At 40.9% G+C, this 17,175-nt stretch overlaps 2 protein-coding genes across 3 annotated transcripts; both read left to right on the top strand.

Annotated features, from left to right (window-relative positions):
• The first annotated feature begins 5,496 nt into the window (after nt 1–5,496).
• On the top strand, nt 5,497–10,106 carry LOC104418847 (glucose-1-phosphate adenylyltransferase large subunit 1). 2 transcript variants are annotated; one of them, XM_010030305.3, is made up of 15 exons: nt 5,497–6,051; nt 6,400–6,648; nt 6,807–6,929; nt 7,083–7,253; nt 7,494–7,586; nt 7,691–7,774; nt 7,859–7,914; nt 8,027–8,120; nt 8,321–8,506; nt 8,601–8,681; nt 8,854–8,940; nt 9,022–9,126; nt 9,224–9,330; nt 9,439–9,499; nt 9,622–9,723. In XM_010030305.3, exons 2-15 carry the CDS (start codon nt 6,415–6,417, stop codon nt 9,721–9,723), a joined length of 1,584 nt encoding a protein of 527 aa, XP_010028607.1. In that variant the 5' UTR covers nt 5,497–6,051; nt 6,400–6,414. The 2 variants fall into 2 exon arrangements, with proteins under 2 accessions (XP_010028607.1, XP_039158063.1); XM_039302129.1 differs by lacking the exon at nt 5,497–6,051 and having other exon boundaries at nt 6,415–6,648; nt 9,622–10,106.
• A 1,399-nt stretch (nt 10,107–11,505) lies between these two features.
• LOC104418846 (adoMet-dependent rRNA methyltransferase spb1) lies at nt 11,506–16,842 on the top strand. The gene is made up of 11 exons (XM_010030304.3): nt 11,506–12,032; nt 12,470–12,517; nt 12,602–12,760; nt 12,873–12,919; nt 13,147–13,303; nt 13,385–13,446; nt 13,906–14,095; nt 14,184–14,273; nt 14,942–15,084; nt 15,168–15,291; nt 15,559–16,842. The coding sequence occupies exons 1-11, from the start codon at nt 11,559–11,561 to the stop codon at nt 16,573–16,575; spliced, it is 2,511 nt and encodes an 836-aa protein (XP_010028606.3). The 5' UTR covers nt 11,506–11,558; the 3' UTR covers nt 16,576–16,842.
• The last annotated feature ends 333 nt before the right edge of the window (nt 16,843–17,175 follow it).

The raw sequence follows: 17,175 nt of genomic DNA, 5'->3' as shown, positions 1-17,175 counted from the left end.
GATCTTTGTGATTAGTATGCCAATATCTGTAGTGCAGTAGGCTCCTAATTCAAAGATGGTCGTGGAAATTCTTTGTATTAACTTGTTGGAGAACTTTTTCTCTTCATTTCTTTTCAGGGTGAGTATGGGATTGAGGGTGATTTTCTTGGACATGGGCTTGGTGAGATCTTACTTGTAGGTTCAACCCATGTTCCCTTTATAACATCGTCTTTATTATCCTAGATGGATTGTTCTAAACGCCGGATTTCATAACATTTGTGCTCGACATTCGTGAAACTGAGGGGGAACAACCCGTTCCTCTGTTTTTGAAACATCTGTGGTTAACAAATCAACATTCATTTGTCTAAGGAGGGTATCTTCCCTCCTTGTTCTTACACCAACAGAGAGTATCCTCCGACGTGCTTGGCTTAAGGTCGGATTCTAGTCGATTAAAGAAGAAAAGGAAAATCTTGAATCGCACAAAATCGAAAAGACTGGTGATCCATTGCGGATCTCATTCCTTCTGCACGTATGGAACTGTTGAGTTCAAATGTCAAGGCTTTCGTATGATGTAAGAGGAGACATCTGCATTGCATCTATGCCTTTTTCTTCAGCAATGACAAGGGACACCCGGAAGATAATCTGACATGTTCTTGTGCTTCCAATGAAGCATGTCGGGATCATCTAAGAGTGCTCGGTCTCGAACCCTTAGCTCAAACAGATTCGCGGGAGTCCAGGACTCGGCCGCGCCGCTCCGTGCCACGGCGTTGCCAAATCAATGCAATCTCATTGGATCGGGACACGAGCGACTGAAATTTCTTTTGCCTATATATGTCGCTGTATCTACTAACTCGAGCACGTGCGAGCCTTCCTTTTTCCTATGCCAGTGTCTTCGATCTCTTTATAATTCAGTAGCACACACCACGTGAATTTTTTGTCCGCCAGTGCATGTCCCATTTCCTCCTTTTTTTTTCCAGCTCTTATGTGCATTTCGATGGTTGGAATGCATCCACTTCTCAAATCGGGTCGTTGGGGGTTAATTAATTGCGTCTTGCTTTCCATTATCATGCTGTTGACGTTGCCCATGGGGGTCCTTGTCATCTCCTATTCTTTTATCGGGTCAAGTTGATTTGGCTATGATCATGTGATTCGAGCACTTTCTTTCAGCCTCAAACCAAATTTCTCATTTGATCATTGAATTTTTGTATGCTAAATTAGTTGTCGAGATCGAATTGGTCACGAGATCGATCCCGTACGATCGGCTTAAATAAAATTCTCACGAGAGGGATAGGTGGGGAGGGGAAAACACATGATGGTGCTTTCCCATTCGTGAACGGACTGTATTTTGTCCCATCGTAATTGGAATAAAATTGTGAGAAATTTTCTGTAACCTTTTTTTTAATGATAAGTTATAAGTTGGGGATATTGACCTGTACAAATTTAACTAAATATCAAGCTAATTATGTTCCTTATTGTAAACCGCCAATCATAAGGGTGATTAAAAGAGGTACCCTTCGACAAAAACAGAGCACTTTTACACAAATGACAGAAACAAGGGAACTTTCATAAAGAACATTCAACTTATCATATGTATACACACACACAAACACAAAGATTTAATTATCGAGAAAATTATCTAAAAAGTCTTAAACCTATTATACGATAGTTAATTCAATCATAAACCTTTTGACTGTACTAATTTAACCTTGAATCTTTTGATAAATTGCCAATTTAGCGCTAAACGACAAAATAGTCCTATGCCTTTTGATAATTTGCTAATTTATTCCTAAAACTTTTAATAATTTGCTAATTTAATCATTTCGGTCAAAATTGACTTGAAATTGCTGATGTGACGATTTAGTTTGGCCATCCTACATGACACGGCCCATACTAAAGTGAACAAATTTTTAAATTTTTCTTTATTTTCTATTTTCTATTTTTCCTTTTCCTTTTCTTTTTTTCTTCTTTCCCTTTTTCCCTCCGTTAGCCATTGCCATGCCTTGTTGATGGCTAGCAAAGTTGCCAACCTCCCCTCCTCTAGCCCTCATTGGTGGCCAGCATAGGGAGAACAGAAAAAAAAAAATTCAAAAAATTTAAAAGAACTCAGAAGTTATTCACGCCAATGCCAATTGTATCATGTAGAATAATCGATGTTGATTAAATTATCATGTTTATGTCTAATTAGTGATTCTAGTCAAAATTGATCAAGATGCCTAAGTTGATAAATTTTCAAAAGATTTATCATAAAATTGGTAAATGATTAAAATGTTTGATGTTCAATTGGTACAATTAAATGATTCAAAGTTGAATTAGTCACCGTATAATAAATTGATGATTTTTTGAATAATTTTTCTTCTAGTTACTTGAGGGTCTTTAAACAATTTTTTTCCCCTAATTCATACAATCATTTGGTGAGATTAGACCACACCACCTCCAGCGCACCCCCATCAGTCGCGCCAGTCCGAAAGCACACGTTTCGCTTGTTTATAAGGCCAAACGAAAAGAATTATTACTCTTCTCACTGCTACTTCAAACCTCCCAAAAAAAAGTTTTTTTTTTTTTTTAAAGAAGAAGAAGATCTTTTAACGGCTACCCATTTGTTTCTGGACACGCGTGCGGTCGAAAAAGCCCAATGCAACATTTTTTATTTCAACTTGGTCACAAATCGAAGTGTCCAGTCCCCAACTGCAGCACGACAGTCAGACAACTCATCGGAATCGTCCGTCATGTCGCCCTTGGATCGACATTGCAAATTGGCCAGAATCATGTTTTCGGCGTTCGGTCGAAGCGCTCGGAAATGGCTGGAAACCAAGTTGGTCCGTCTCTTTCGTTATCTCGATCTCTTTCACTACTTTGTTCCAGAGTGGGTCATGGCCAGTTCGGTGCGCTTCATCTGCTAGTAATGCCGGCTTCAATCTCAAACGAAAATATCTGATGGAACTGTCTCGTGCTTAATAGGTGGAAGCTCGCAGGCAGTAGCTACGCGAAACGAAACCAATGGTAAACTCCCTTGTCATCTGCTCATGGAGAATGACCTCGAGAGACATTGTATCGTTGGAGCAAATTGGTATGAGGGAAATGCCGGGGTTTAGCCGAGAATGCGATCTGACCATCCTTGTCATTTTATGTTCGGCTTATTCAAACTTGATTTTATGCGATGACGTGAATGGAATGAGGACCATATTTTTCAATGTCGATAAAGTTAGATGCTGAATGTGACGATGGATGAACCGGACATGGTGGCGATGGATTGATAGTGCGACAATGATGAGCAGCACAAAGGCGAGGTCGAAAGAGAGGAGAAGAGAGGGGGTCTTTTTTTTTTCCACATTTTATGTGATTTCTTTTGCATGTTAAGATTGAACTTACATATTGGATCAAAAAAAAAAAAAAAAAAAAAGATTGAACTTACACATGTTTATATACAAATATGTAATCCCTAGATTGATATTGAAGAACGACAAAAAAAAAAAGATCGATATTAAAGAAATAATCTTACGATCGAATCAAATGATTTGAGTTGTTTAATATTTGAATCCCAATTATGGAGAGAGTAATAATGTTGTGTGTGACATTGACGGGATATAGTGAATCAACCATATTTATTAAAAAAGAACTGTGATTAGCTTTGTGATACAATGCACGAGAGCCTTTGATATGAGGCTTGTCAACTCCAATTGTCTGTTGGATTTAATGAACGGTTGTATTCATCTAAATCTGCCATGCGAGATTTTCACCTATTAGGATAAGCCAATGTTGAGTGTTCAAGTTCATTGAGCTCAATGCATCGTTAACTATTGGATTGCGTCGGCTCCACACCCATGATTCAACGACTACGATAAATTGCATACTCATCCATTAGGTGCGCCACATATTTGGATTGGGATTTGATTTAATTGTGATCTATCAAAAAAATTACTAAAAAGTTCAAAACTTATTATTCAAATGTCAATTCAATTTTAAACTCAAATTATCCATGAACTTACAAAAATCATTCATATTAGAGTTGGTTGTATTATATAAGACGGTAAACATTAACAGAATAATTACGTTAGTAATTTTTGATTAAAATTAATCGAAAAAATGTTGAGGATTAAATTAGTTAAATTAAAAATACTAGGACTGAATCGCTGTTCATACAGAAAGTTTTGGAGCCGTTTCTAGTAAATATCCGGCGACAGGGAGGGATGGTGATGGACGGAGCAGGGAGTGCGCCTATAATTTTTCGCGGCAAGGGGCTGGAACGATAGAGACCGGCGGGACCCACCAAAGGCTTGCGAATAGTACATACACTAGAAGATGAAAATCGGAATGGAATAGCAACCGTCCATCAGATTTGGTGGAGGGACATGTCTCAAATCAAGCGGTCGATTAACCCAAATGATTGGCGGGATATTCTTGTTTGGACGTGATTCCCGTGGGCCAGCGCGAGAAAGACATGAACGTTATTTCCCCCCGTCAAATTATACATTAGTGCTGTTAAAAAAAAAACAAAAGAAAATTATACATTAGTGGATTTTAACTACGAAAAGACCTCATCGTGGATCGACCTCTTGCACGACTTTTCTCGGTAAATACCGCATCCCTTATCATCATCGCCATCTTCATCGATCGGTGGCAAATTCACTCTGATTTTTCATCTTACGATGGGCAAAAATTTCATGAAATCTCCTAGATTTTAATTGAATGAATGATGTGCAAAAGCCATTTTCATTTGACGGCCTGTTTTCATGTACCGCCATTTTGATTTTACGACATAACTCATCGATTGGTACTCTACTTAATCATTTGATTCCACGAGCACTGACCATGTTTTCTACAAGATTCCTTTTGGGCAGTGGGGCGAGTCAAAAAGTGATTGTGTTTTGTCGCAAGTCAACAATTTCGTTTTGATTAACGACGTTATTGCATGTCTGTAGACTACAAGATTTGTAAAATTGTTCATTCCTGACAAAAATACACAATGGAATGACTGAAGATCATAACATAAAAGATGATTGGAGATAAGTGTATTAGAAGCTTTAAAACTCACTATAAAAATGTAATTGAGTCGTAAAGATTTTAAAATGTATAATTAAATTTTAAAACTTGTCACAAAAATGTAATTGAATCATAAAACTTAAAAAGTACGATCAATTTTAAAATTTATCAACTTTGTGTGATCAAATCTTATACTTGTTAGCATTTTTCATTTGTCATGTTGAACAAAGTTAAAAGAAGAATTTGATTGTATTTTTTGAAAATTTTAATACTCATTTTAACAACTCACGCTATATTTAGCCGAAAGAATGATGTGCACTGGCAATCACTAAAGAAAAAGAAGGAATATTAAAAGAAATGCCAGCCGGTAAAAATGTCAACCGACTTCTTTATGAGATTCACTAATATAAGATCCGAGGTTGATTATTTCAATGGGACGAAAGTATGAAATGGACAGAGCTGGCCTAGGAACTTGGTAAAAAAAAAAAAATCAGGTCTCCGTGGACCGAGGGTCACGGCCACGTACGCCCTGTCTCTCTCTCTCTGATATCGTCTTGGCGTTTTTCAGCGAAGCGCTCCGAGCAGAGCAGAGCAGAGCAGAGCAGAGCATGACTTTGACACTGCTGTCTTCCTTCATTTCTCGATGTATAAATTTGCATCGACCGGCGCCACCCTCCTCAAAGATCCTCAGCTAGATTTTCTCTTACTTTCTACTCACTTCATCTTTGTATAAACAGTGGGGCGTGAGCCCCGGCGCTTCTCGTGAGGGGAAAAAGCCTCACGTTCTCACAGGGGCCACCTTGAAAGCAAAGCCATCCCCTCACGCGCCTCTCCCTCCCCCTTCAACCTCCACCGCATTCGCTCTCTCCACCGTCTTTCTTTTTTGAGGCTTCGATCCTTTTTCTTGATCGCTCGTGGGAGTTGCATAATAGCATCGAGGCCTCGAGTTGGTAGCTTGCTTTTTGGGTTTGTGATCTTCTCTCTCTCTCTCTGCATCAAGATTCGGAGTCTGGGCGCTTGAATGCTCTCTTCTTGATCACTCGTTGGAGTTGCACAGCATCAAGGCTTCAAGTTCGGAGCTTGCTTTCTTGGGTTTGTGATCTTCTTTCGCTTTCTCTCTGCATCAAGATTCGTGGTCTGGGCGCTTGAATGCTTTCTCGCCACCTTTCCTTTTGATTCCTTGATTTGCGTTAGTTTTTTCGATCTTTCTTTTTTGGGTTTCTTGGATCTTGTGTATTATATTAGATTTTGACTGCTCTGCGGCTTTTCTAGCTTCACTCAACTTTGACTCCACTGCTTTTCCATTTCTTTATGTAATGTGCACTTTACTCGCTTGCTTAGATCGGGTGGCCTTACTTTAATCAGTTCCTTTTTTGTTCATGTGGTCTTTTAGTGCTCAGGTGAGTATCTTAGCTTATTGGTCGTGATTTGGTGTTGCAGTGAGAGTTGACGGCAATGGATTCTCGCTGTGTGGCCCTCAAGGCCAACGCCTCTTTGGCTCAATCAAACAAGAGCTGTCTCAAGAATGTAGATAAGGGATTCTTGGGTGAGAGAATCAGAGGGAGCCTAGATAACAGTGTTTGGGTTAAACAGGTTGCTAGAAATCTGAGAGTTGAAAAAAAGTTCAAGAAGGCGAAACCCGGAGTGGCTTTTGCTGTTATTACATCGAACACCGTTGCGGAGACCTTGGTGAGTTGATCTCGTTTAACAGTAGAATCGATGATCTTTCAAAGTAGCCATTGTTTGATGAAAATAATTTCATTGACTCCATTTTGCTGCTAAAGTCTTGCGTTGTGCCATAATCGGGATCAAATGAATCTATTCGAATTCTGTGCTGTTGATATCAGACTATTAGATCTCCGGTGTTGCATAGACCAAGAGCAGACCCAAAGAAAGTGGCCGCCATTATATTGGGGGGAGGTGCAGGGATTCAACTCTTCCCTCTCACCAGAAGAGCAGCCACGCCCGCTGTAAGGATCTCAGTTTATTTTCTCGTACCACACACTACTACTATTACCAATATCAGTAGTGCATATTTGCTCATGCATACAGACATTCTGTTTATATAACATATATTTGTTTGTATGTATGTATGCATATTAAGGAATTGATAATATGTGTAGGTTCCGGTTGGTGGATGCTACAGGCTAATAGATATCCCAATGAGTAATTGCATTAACAGTGGCATAAACAAGATCTTTGTGCTGACCCAGTTCAACTCTGCTTCTCTTAATCGTCATCTGGCGCGCACTTACTTTGGAAATGGTGTCAATTTTGGAGATGGGTTTGTTGAGGTATGTTTTCCTTATGCAGATTCATTCGGATTTCAGAAAAAATGCTTTGCATCTGCATCCCTGAGAAGAAGAGTCTGATTGTTGACTCATTTGATTGGCAGTGTTTGTCTTGATACCTTTTCTGTCTGGAAATTGGTTTATGTTAGGAAACCTTTTCTGATCAATCGATATCAATATCTATCCATTGCTGCGATATTTAAGGCCTTTTTCGATTGGTGTCTAAGTACAATCAATGTATAGGTTCTGGCTGCTACTCAAACTCCTGGAGAAACGGGAAAGAAGTGGTTTGAAGGAACAGCGGATGCAGTAAGGAAATTCATTTGGGTGTTTGAGGTCGGTGTCTCATTGTTGCTGGTTTTAAACACTACCCTTTCTTATCTCAGCAGTCTCCATAACTTAGTCTCTTAATCCATTGCTTTCTGTATTGAATTTTGAAGGATGCCAAAAACAGAAATATTGAGGACATAATAATTTTGGCGGGGGATCATCTTTACCGCATGGACTATATGGATTTTCTGCAGGTACGTATGGTGGTTCCCAAATGAAATGAGTTCTTGATTGAAAACCTAAGTCATATTCCTTATGAATTTGCCATTGCTCGACAGAATCATATTGACAGAAACTCTGCAATATCTGTTGCCTGTACTCCTGTGGGGGAAAGGTTGGTTGTGATTCTAGCCACATTTTGTTACCAATTTTAAACTTCGTGTTATTAATGTGTTAATTTATCTTAGGCATATTATGTAATCTAATTTTGGTCAATTGTATAACAGCCGGGCATCTGATTATGGATTGGTGAAGATAGACAGCAGAGGCCAAATTGTCCAATTTTCTGAAAAGCCTAAGGGTCCTGATCTGACAGCTATGGTGAGCATTTGGTGCTAAGATGATCCATTTAAACTGTACCTACGTCTCACCTTTGCCAATTAACTAGAGTTTATGATATTTTAATGTGATTGAACTTTTTTTCCTCTTTTATTTGGTAGGCTGTCCATCCTCGCTTTATTTTATGAATGCTGTTTAAATTTCCTTCAATTTGGTAACAAGTTATTTGTTGATTCTTGTAGCAAGTAGATACCACCACCCTAGGATTGTCTCCGCAAGAAGCTGCAAGATCTCCATATATTGCATCAATGGGAGTTTATGCCTTCAAGACGGAGTCCTTACTAAATCTTCTGAAGTGGAGGTACCCTACAGCCAATGACTTTGGATCTGAAATCATTCCCTCGGCTGTGATGGAGCAAGATGTCCAGGTAAGCGAGCTCTCTTATCTGAAAGATTCTCTCTTCTAAGATATTTGTATCCACTGAAACTCTAATTGCAAGCTTAATTTCTCTTGATTGCCAGGCTTATATTTTCCGCGATTACTGGGAGGATATAGGGACTATAAAGTCCTTCTATGATGCTAATTTGGCTCTCACAGAAGAGGTGGGTTTTCTCAAGCATGCCTACTTGTGCTCTCACTTTTATATACATTATGATTCAAATTTGTGTGCTTAAGATCCCTGAATTGAACACGCCATCCAATTTATGCAACATGAGGAGCTGCAATTATGGTTTTCATTTGAAACGGGATTAACTGATGTGGTCCTTCTTGCAGGTTCCAAAATTTGAATTTTATGATCCGAAGACACCTATCTTCACGTCCCCTCGATTTCTTCCACCGACCAAGATAGACAACTGCAAGGTGTGCAGCTCTCGCAGTATTACTTTTGTCTTTGGTCTTTTAACTTGTCTTTGCTTCTTATGCTTGCTTTGTGTGTTGTAGTTAAAGGATGCAATAATTTCCCACGGTTGCTTTTTGAGAGAGTGCCGCGTTGAACGCTCCATAGTGGGTGAACGCTCGCGCCTCGATTCTGGAGTTGAGCTGAAGGTAACTCATCTTGAATTTCAACTTTTCCTTTATCTGAGTCGATGTAATGTGGAAATCTCCGATTTCTGATTACCTGTGATCTCTCTCTTCCTGATAGGACACGGTGATGATGGGTGCAGACTATTACCAAACAGAATCCGAAATAGCTTCTCTGCTAGCGGAGGGGAAGGTGCCTATCGGGATAGGGAAGAACACAAAGATAAGGTAAAAATATTGAGCTGTTCAATTTTTGAAGGGTGGGATATTAATTTTTTGAGAGGTGCTATGACATATTACATAATCTGATACCAGTTTGGGTTTTAATCTTCAAAGGAACTGCATAATAGACAAGAACGCAAAGATTGGGAAAGATGTGGCCATTGTAAACAAAGATGTAAGTAACTCGCCCGCAGCGCTTGGGCTTTCTCTGTAGTTCTGTAATTAACGTTTCGAACGATTCTGTCCTCCAAGTTTGGCATGCTTTAACAGACCGAAATTGATGTATTTGCTGTTCAGGGAGTTGAAGAAGCAGATCGGCCAGGGGATGGGTTTTACATACGCTTGGGAATAACCGTGATACTGGAGAAGGCAACCATAGAAGATGGTACAGTTATATAAGCGGATGGATTTCGAGTCAATCAACAGTTGTTTCCAAGATGAAAAAAATACTCCGAGAAGAGACCTAGGCATGGAGATCGAACAAGTTATACATAGTTTTCAAGCAGTTCTCGTGCCGGAGAGTTGCTGAGCTCCTTTCTGCTGTATGTACAAAAATACTTATCCCTAGTCCTGTCCATAGTATTATAGGACAAGCCTACTAGAGTCTGAGTTCCCACAATATAACTGCTTCTTAGTTTGTAAATAAGGTAATCTGCGAGATTTGAATAAACTTTGCCGGTTGTATCGAACTTTCGATACTATCCTGGTGATGATGTCTTGTGAAACTAATGGGCTATTGTTTAAGTAACCGGCAGTTTTCTGTCAACATCTCTTTTGATTTACTCGAGCATGTGAACTAGTTCTCTGAAGTGGCTGCTAGTCTTTTGTGTTGGAGATGTCGTTGAACTGAATTTCATGCGTGCATTGTGTCGACCAAAATACTAGGCAAAGAAAGAATCATATTCAAGAACGTACGACAGTTCTTGAACTGAATTTCGGGTGTCGTGCAGACTGAAATGTTAGGCAAAAGGAAGAGTCTGAATCGAATGAATGCGGCAGGATCTTTGTGGAATTACTGCTTTTTCGGCTGACCGGCATTGGATTACTACATAATAATGATCCAACAAGCTCGACCCTGAAACTTGCCATGGTGGTCCGAAATGTTACCGCCTCCGACTTTTTGTGTGCAGACCCTGCATCTTTGAAATCCCGCGGTATGGTTTGCTGACATGTGAAAATGTAATCCAAAGGTGTGAGATCTTTGTCTGAAAGCTCAATCCATCGCAGCGGTAATGATCCAAGAGTCCCATCTGGGCCTAGGTGTCTGCTCGCCCAAAATCAATCCAACATAGATGTAGTGATCTAAAATGAACCCAGAATTCGATCTTTTCAAAGCTCACATATTTGACGGCCCGTACCACAATCCAAGCTCGATGTAGTGGCCTCTCACAGACCTGAAAGTCTGACTCGGGCCGTCGTCTCCGATAGCCATCGGATGGACTTTCACTTTTCGGTGGTCTTCCCTTAGAGTGGAGTCGCCACAATGGTTACGATGAAAATCAAAGGTTTTTCGTTCAGGAACTTGAGAAGGGTTGCTGCGCAGGTGGTGGTGTACATGGTCATGGGCCTGGCGATCAGCCTGTCCCAGGCCAGATCGGGCCAAAAAGCCCGGAGAGCACTTGCGGGCTTCCTTGGACAAGCCTATTCGGTTAGAAGCTTGGCCCGGCTTGCTCCCTTTTTTCCTTTTTTCCTAAAAATTTTGGTAAAATGATAAAAACAGTTCTTGAACTTCGGTTATCTGAAATTTTAATTTGTTCAATATAGTCTTTAAACTTTAACTTAATGTATAATATAATCCTTGAACTTTGGATACATTTTCGATATAATCCCTGAATTATATGAAATTGTTAATGGAATATGAAAATTATTAATGTTGTCAATGATCTTAAATTAATGAAAATACTATATTAATCATTTTCATATAGTTTAGGGCATAACGTTGAACAATTTAAAATTTTATGTCTTCATTGAATATAAACCAAATTAAAAAAATTAAAAATTCAGGAACTATATTACTATTTATATCATTCCCCAAAAAATTTCCCTTCCATCTTTGAAACGGCAAGTCGCTCGGCTTGTGGGCGGAATCGGGGGGCAAATCCGTCAAATCAGCTAACCATAAAGGAATGCCCCGCGCTTCATAAACCCTAACCTGCAACTGCGGAAGTGCAGCAAAAACCTCGGAAGAAGAAGAAGAAGAAGAAGAAGAAGAAGAAGAAGAAGCAGCGGCTGCCATGGGGAAGGTGAAGGGGAAGCACAGGCTGGACAAGTTCTACCGGCTCGCCAAGGAGCACGGCTACCGGTCCCGGGCGTCCTGGAAGCTCGTCCAGCTCGACTCCAAGTTCTCCTTCCTCCGCTCCTCCCGCGCCGTCCTCGACCTCTGCGCCGCCCCCGGCGGCTGGATGCAGGTCGCCGTCCAGCGCGTCCCCGTCGGCAGCCTCGTCCTCGGCATCGACCTCGTCCCCATCGCCCCGATCCGCGGCGCCGTCTCCATCGAGCAGGACATCACCAAGCCCGAGTGCCGGGCCCGGGTCAAGAAGCTGATGGGGGAGCACGGCGTCCGGGCCTTCGACCTCGTGCTCCACGACGGGTCGCCGAATGTCGGCGGGGCGTGGGCGCAGGAGGCCATGAGCCAGAACGCGCTGGTCATCGATGCGGTCAAGCTCGCGACTCAGTTTCTGGCGCCGAAGGGCACGTTCGTGACGAAGGTGCGTGTTTCGGTTTTCGGCCTTGTGGCTTTTGCGGTTTCTTAAGTTTTGAGCTTGCCAGTAGGCTTTGATTGGAGTGTGTATGTTATGGGATTAGTGAAATTTAGCTGGTGAAAAATGAGAGATTGAGTGGATGCTTGTTTGTGGAAATGAGAAGCTTTTAGTGCTTGCAGCTTCTTTATATCGGAAGAAAGACACGAAATGGCATCTACCATGCATCTGATTGCTAGTTGTACTACAGTTTGTGCGTAGGATTACTCTGTTGCATCGCCATATCTTGTTACACAAATGAAGGTTTTATCTTTAGCATCTATCTCCTGCTTCTTGTGTTTTAACCTTCCGAAGTCACTATAATACTAGTCCAGCTCATGGGTATTGCGAAATATTGCAGATGAATCCATTTTCGCTCTACTTACATTCTACTCGACCTGTATCAGGTTTTCAGGTCCCAAGACTACAACTCTGTTCTGTATTGCCTCAAGCAGGTATTGGTACCATCCTGGTTATATAACGTTTGCTTTATACATCCAGACCTGATCTAATATTTAGCATTGGAATTTGCTCTCCAGTTGTTTGAAAAGGTTGAGGTGGACAAACCAGCTGCTAGTCGGTCGACATCTGCTGAGATATTTGTTTTGGGATTGAAATACAAGGCCCCTGCAAAAATAGATCTGCGACTTCTTGATGTGAAGCACCTGTTTCAAGGAGCTATTGAGCCCCCTAGGAAGGTACCTGCTACTTATTTTAGTGCATAGTAGCATACGACTTCACTGGGGACGGTTATCGCACCACAAAATACAGCGCCTATTCTTGACTTAGTTTTGTATCTATTTGACATAGGTGGTTGATGTACTCAGAGGAACAAAGCAAAAGAGACACCGTGATGGGTAAGCGTTCTTTGGATGATGATGTTAAGTTAATTATGTCTGTTTCACTTAATATATATAGATTCAATTCTGATGTGGAGTGGAAATGCCTTCCTGTTTGAAAAACCATGCCATATTGCAGTGCAGCAGCTATTCCATGTAGAGCATGCTGATGATTTTCCAGTTGCTTCTTGTATGCAGCAACGAAAGTAGCATTGTTCTCTCTTAACTGTTTTGTTTCCTCGCAGTTATGAAGATGGAGAAACAATTTTCAGGAAAGTGTCTTCAGCTGCAGATTTCATTTGGTCCGAGTCTCCTCTCGAGATACTTGGTTCAGTAACTTCAATATCATTCGAAGACCCAGCTTCTTTGCCTATTAAGGAGCACTCTTTAACTACCGAGGAGGTAATTCTTGTTCTCCCCTGTACAGTTATTTATATATATGGTCTATTACCTCCTAGAAACTTGAATCCTGTTGTTTTCTAGGTCAAACATCTATGTGAGGATTTGCGAGTCCTTGGAAAACAAGACTTCAAGCATCTGTTGAAGTGAGTGATCTGCCTCCTTTTCTCTCTGCCATCATCAATAAAATAATTTTCAAGATTTTACATGCCGTTTTTTCATTGGGAAGGTTAGGTATCCTTGCTTCTCACTAGGGCTCTATCATGCTAGCATGATTGTCACTTAGTTTACTTTTCTCCTGGAATTGGGTATAGGGCTTAACTAATTCAACGACTAAACCAATGGAGGTATTGATTCATTAGTCTAGGTTTATCTTTTGACTAGCCATATTAAAATAGATGACCAGGTGCATCCGAATAGGAATGACAAGGATGGTGAGGAGCTGACTTTGGATAGCATCAATTAATGCTTGATGAACAATCGAATAGGCAGTCCTTCGCTGGCTAATAACCCAAAAGTTTCTGTTAACTGATGTGTCTGTTCTGAAAATAAATGGCCAAAGCATAACATTCTCCTGATTTGAAAACTTTCATGTTGACATGCAGATGGCGGATGCAATTAAGGAAGGCTCTGTCTCCTACAAAGAAGACTGACTCTTCTAGTCCTGCAGTCGGTGACAAGGAGGACCCAGTAGATGAAGATGATAAAATACTCAATGAGATGGAGGAGCTGACATATGCTATGGATCGCAAGAAAAAACGACAAAAGAAGCTTCTTTCAAAAAGACGAGCTAAGGTTTGGCTTTTGTGCGATGGAATAAGGGAAAAAGCATATCACTTGCCATTTGAATTGAATAGCCATACTGACATTTGATTTTTGTCAGGACAAGGCACGGAAGGCCTTAGGGGTGCAAGTGGATGTTATGGAAGATGGTTATATGGATCATGAATTGTTCTCTCTTTCTTCCATCAAGGCAAGTTGTTAGTTTTGCATGCTCTATGTTCAAACTGTTTTATGGTTTCCCTTGCTTGTTCAATGGTCTTGCTTGTGGAATTGGTTTCCCTTGCATGTACTAGAGCTACGTATGTGAACATCCTCCTCCTCCCCCTGCTTTTTGGTTGGAGGACGGTTGGAGAAAGGGACAATGTGGATAGATACATAAGTGTTTTCTGCAACTATGGTTAATTGGAAATGGTGGATTATATATCATCTTGCAGTTTTTTGTTGTTTGGGATTCAAAAGTTTCCACGATCCTCACTTCATGTCCTTTTCCCCTCCCTGGGTTCACTAGTGAAATGATTTTCATCACCCCTTCCTCAGTCCATATGTTTGCTTACGTGTGATGAGTTTCTGTTATTAAAGCACAGACAATATAGCTTTGGCTGTGACAGATGTCTCTCATCTTTCCCAAGTGATGATTTGTCAAATTTTAGGGGAAAGAGCCAGAGTGGAGTGCATCTCCTCCATCTCTTTCTTGGTTAGAGTATAATTATCGGCTAGGGAACTTTTTATCAAGCCTTAGTTTCTTATTGAATGCTCTGTATTGATTTGGAAGGCAAAAAGGTTAGAAAGAAATGCAAGTTAAGCTGGTCTTTTTTCAACTGTAATTTTCTGATCAATGGTCATATTCTGCATCTATAGGGCAAGAAAGATTTGGTAGCTGTTGATTCCAATGAACTTGATGAGGAAAATGTGGACTCACGGAATAGTGATGATGAAGGAACTTTGAAGGAAAGTGAGGAGCAATCTTCAAGTGATGCTGATTCGGAGGAAGAACGCAAAAGGTAACATTCCTGACTTTCTGCAGTTGCTGATTTATCAGGCATATTTAAGAGTGTGTTTATCTTATGTTATGATCCCATGGCAGATATGATGAAAAGATGGAAGAGTTTCTCGATGAAGCTTATGAACGCTTTGTAGCCAGAAAGGAGGGTAGCACAAAACAGCGGAAGCGTGCGAAACAAGCTTATGAAAAGGACCAACTTTTAGAGGTACAGAACTCCGAGCTCTGAGTATCAATGCACATGGACTTTTGCACCACTCTCTTTTTCATTGATGTGATTTTGCATTCAGGACAAACAGACTTTGCAGATTACATTCTAATGTCATGAACTTTTTTAGTCGTAAGGTGGTGCTTGTATAGTTACAGGCCTAGGATAAACTTGGTTGTACGCATTAACTTGTGTTTGCGACGCATAGAATTTTTCATAGCATGCTGGCATTGCTGATTCTTTTCTTTTTAATTTTTAACCATACAGGGTAGTGAAAATGAGGGCATGATCCATTATGATGATGACTCCGACAAAGCTGACGGTGATAATGAATTAAATCCACTTATGGTAAACCTTGATAATGGTGAAGTGCCTACCCAAGAAGAGATAACCAACAAGTGGTTCAGTCAAGATATCTTTGCAGAAGCTGTAGAAGGGGGAGATTTGGAGAAGTATGATAGTGATGATGAGATGCAAATTGATCAGCGCGGAAAAGAACTTCCAACACTAGCAAAGGTTAAGACAGCAACCCAAGTTGCAGCATCGGACACCATTCAAGCTTCCAAGAAGAGAGATGATTTTGAGATAGTTCCTGCACCAGCTACTGATTCTAGTGAGGAGTCCTCCTCTGATGACTCGGAGGATGAAGATATTGGCACGAAAGCTGAGATCTTGGCTTGTGCAAAAAAGATGTTAAGGAAAAAGCAGAGAGAGCAAATCCTAGATGATGCCTACAATAAGTACATGTTTGATGATGAGGGGCTGCCTGAGTGGTTTGTAGATGAGGAGAGGAAACACCGACAACCAATGAAACCTGTGACGAAAGAGGAAATTGCTGCAATGAAGGCACAATTTAAGGAGATAGATGCCCGCCCAGCTAAGAAGGTGGCGGAGGCCAAAGCACGAAAGAAGCGGGCTGCCATGAGGAAGCTAGACAAGATTCGTAAGAAAGCGAACTCTATATCAGACCAGACAGATATATCTGATCGTTCCAAGGGGAGGATGATTGACCAACTATACAAGAAGGCTGCACCCAAAAAACCTCAAAGGGAATACGTGGTCGCGAAGAAGGGGGTCCAGGTGAAGGGCGGGAAGGGGAAAGTCGTTGTTGACCGAAGGATGAAGAAGGACGCTAGGAGTCGTGGGAAGGGCAAGCCAGGGAAAGGCGGTTTGAAAAAGGGAAAGAGTGCAAAAGCGCGAGCCGGTAAAGGATCTGGAAAGGGCTCTGGAAAGGGCTCTGGAAAGGGGAAGATGGGAAACAAAGCAAAAGGCGGGCATGCGTGACTGAAGGCATGCATAGCATTTTACTGACCTGTCTCTCTTGATGAAATTTTGCCACCTGTTTAAGTTTTGATTTATAAAAGGGATCTCAGTTCACAATTTTGATCCATTCTTAGCCTCTTCTGCTGACGGGCCTTCTCTTTTCGCTATGCTAAACAATACGAGATTGAATGAGGATAATATTCTTTAGCAACAGGTCGGATATATTGTTTTAGTGTTGAGGTGTATTACAGGGACAATGTTTTTTCGGAATAAATAAAGTTTGAGAGACACAGAGAGAGAGAGAGAGGTTTTACAGCTAGCTAACGGTGTCACGAACATGGTGAATTTATTGCACAGCTTAGGAAAGGTGGCAAACAAAAGATGATGAGAATTTGGTGAAATGACCAGAAATTTATGTGGTTTGGCTGTTAGCCTAAACTCATGGCCTCAGGAGTGTGAATAGAGCTCCCTGCAACGATGCTCATTCTCACCATTTTCAAAAGAAAAGGAAAAAAAAAAAGCTTCACCCTTTTCTTTTCCCAATTCTCGAACTAATGACAAAAACTAGAGGCATCAGTAACTCAAATAGGGTAATTTAATTACCTCCCTAGGTTAATTATT

The sequence above is a fragment of the Eucalyptus grandis genome, chromosome 9 (genome assembly GCF_016545825.1).
Source record: "Eucalyptus grandis isolate ANBG69807.140 chromosome 9, ASM1654582v1, whole genome shotgun sequence".
Taxonomy (NCBI): domain Eukaryota; kingdom Viridiplantae; phylum Streptophyta; class Magnoliopsida; order Myrtales; family Myrtaceae; genus Eucalyptus; species Eucalyptus grandis.
The sequence above is the reverse complement of the archived record's forward strand: the minus strand, read 5'-3'. Positions and strand labels throughout refer to the sequence as shown.

Coding starts and splice junctions, on each gene's coding strand:
- LOC104418847 (XM_039302129.1), top strand. CDS start 6,415: ATGGATTCTCGCTGTGTGGCCCTCAAGGCCAACGCCTCTTTGGCTCAA. Junction 7,254..7,493: donor TTGGAGATGGGTTTGTTGAG/GTATGTTTTCCT, acceptor ATCAATGTATAG/GTTCTGGCTGCTACTCAAAC. Junction 8,941..9,021: donor CCAAGATAGACAACTGCAAG/GTGTGCAGCTCT, acceptor TGTGTGTTGTAG/TTAAAGGATGCAATAATTTC.
- LOC104418846 (XM_010030304.3), top strand. CDS start 11,559: ATGGGGAAGGTGAAGGGGAAGCACAGGCTGGACAAGTTCTACCGGCTC. Junction 12,761..12,872: donor CTATTGAGCCCCCTAGGAAG/GTACCTGCTACT, acceptor TATTTGACATAG/GTGGTTGATGTACTCAGAGG. Junction 13,447..13,905: donor GACTTCAAGCATCTGTTGAA/GTGAGTGATCTG, acceptor GTTGACATGCAG/ATGGCGGATGCAATTAAGGA.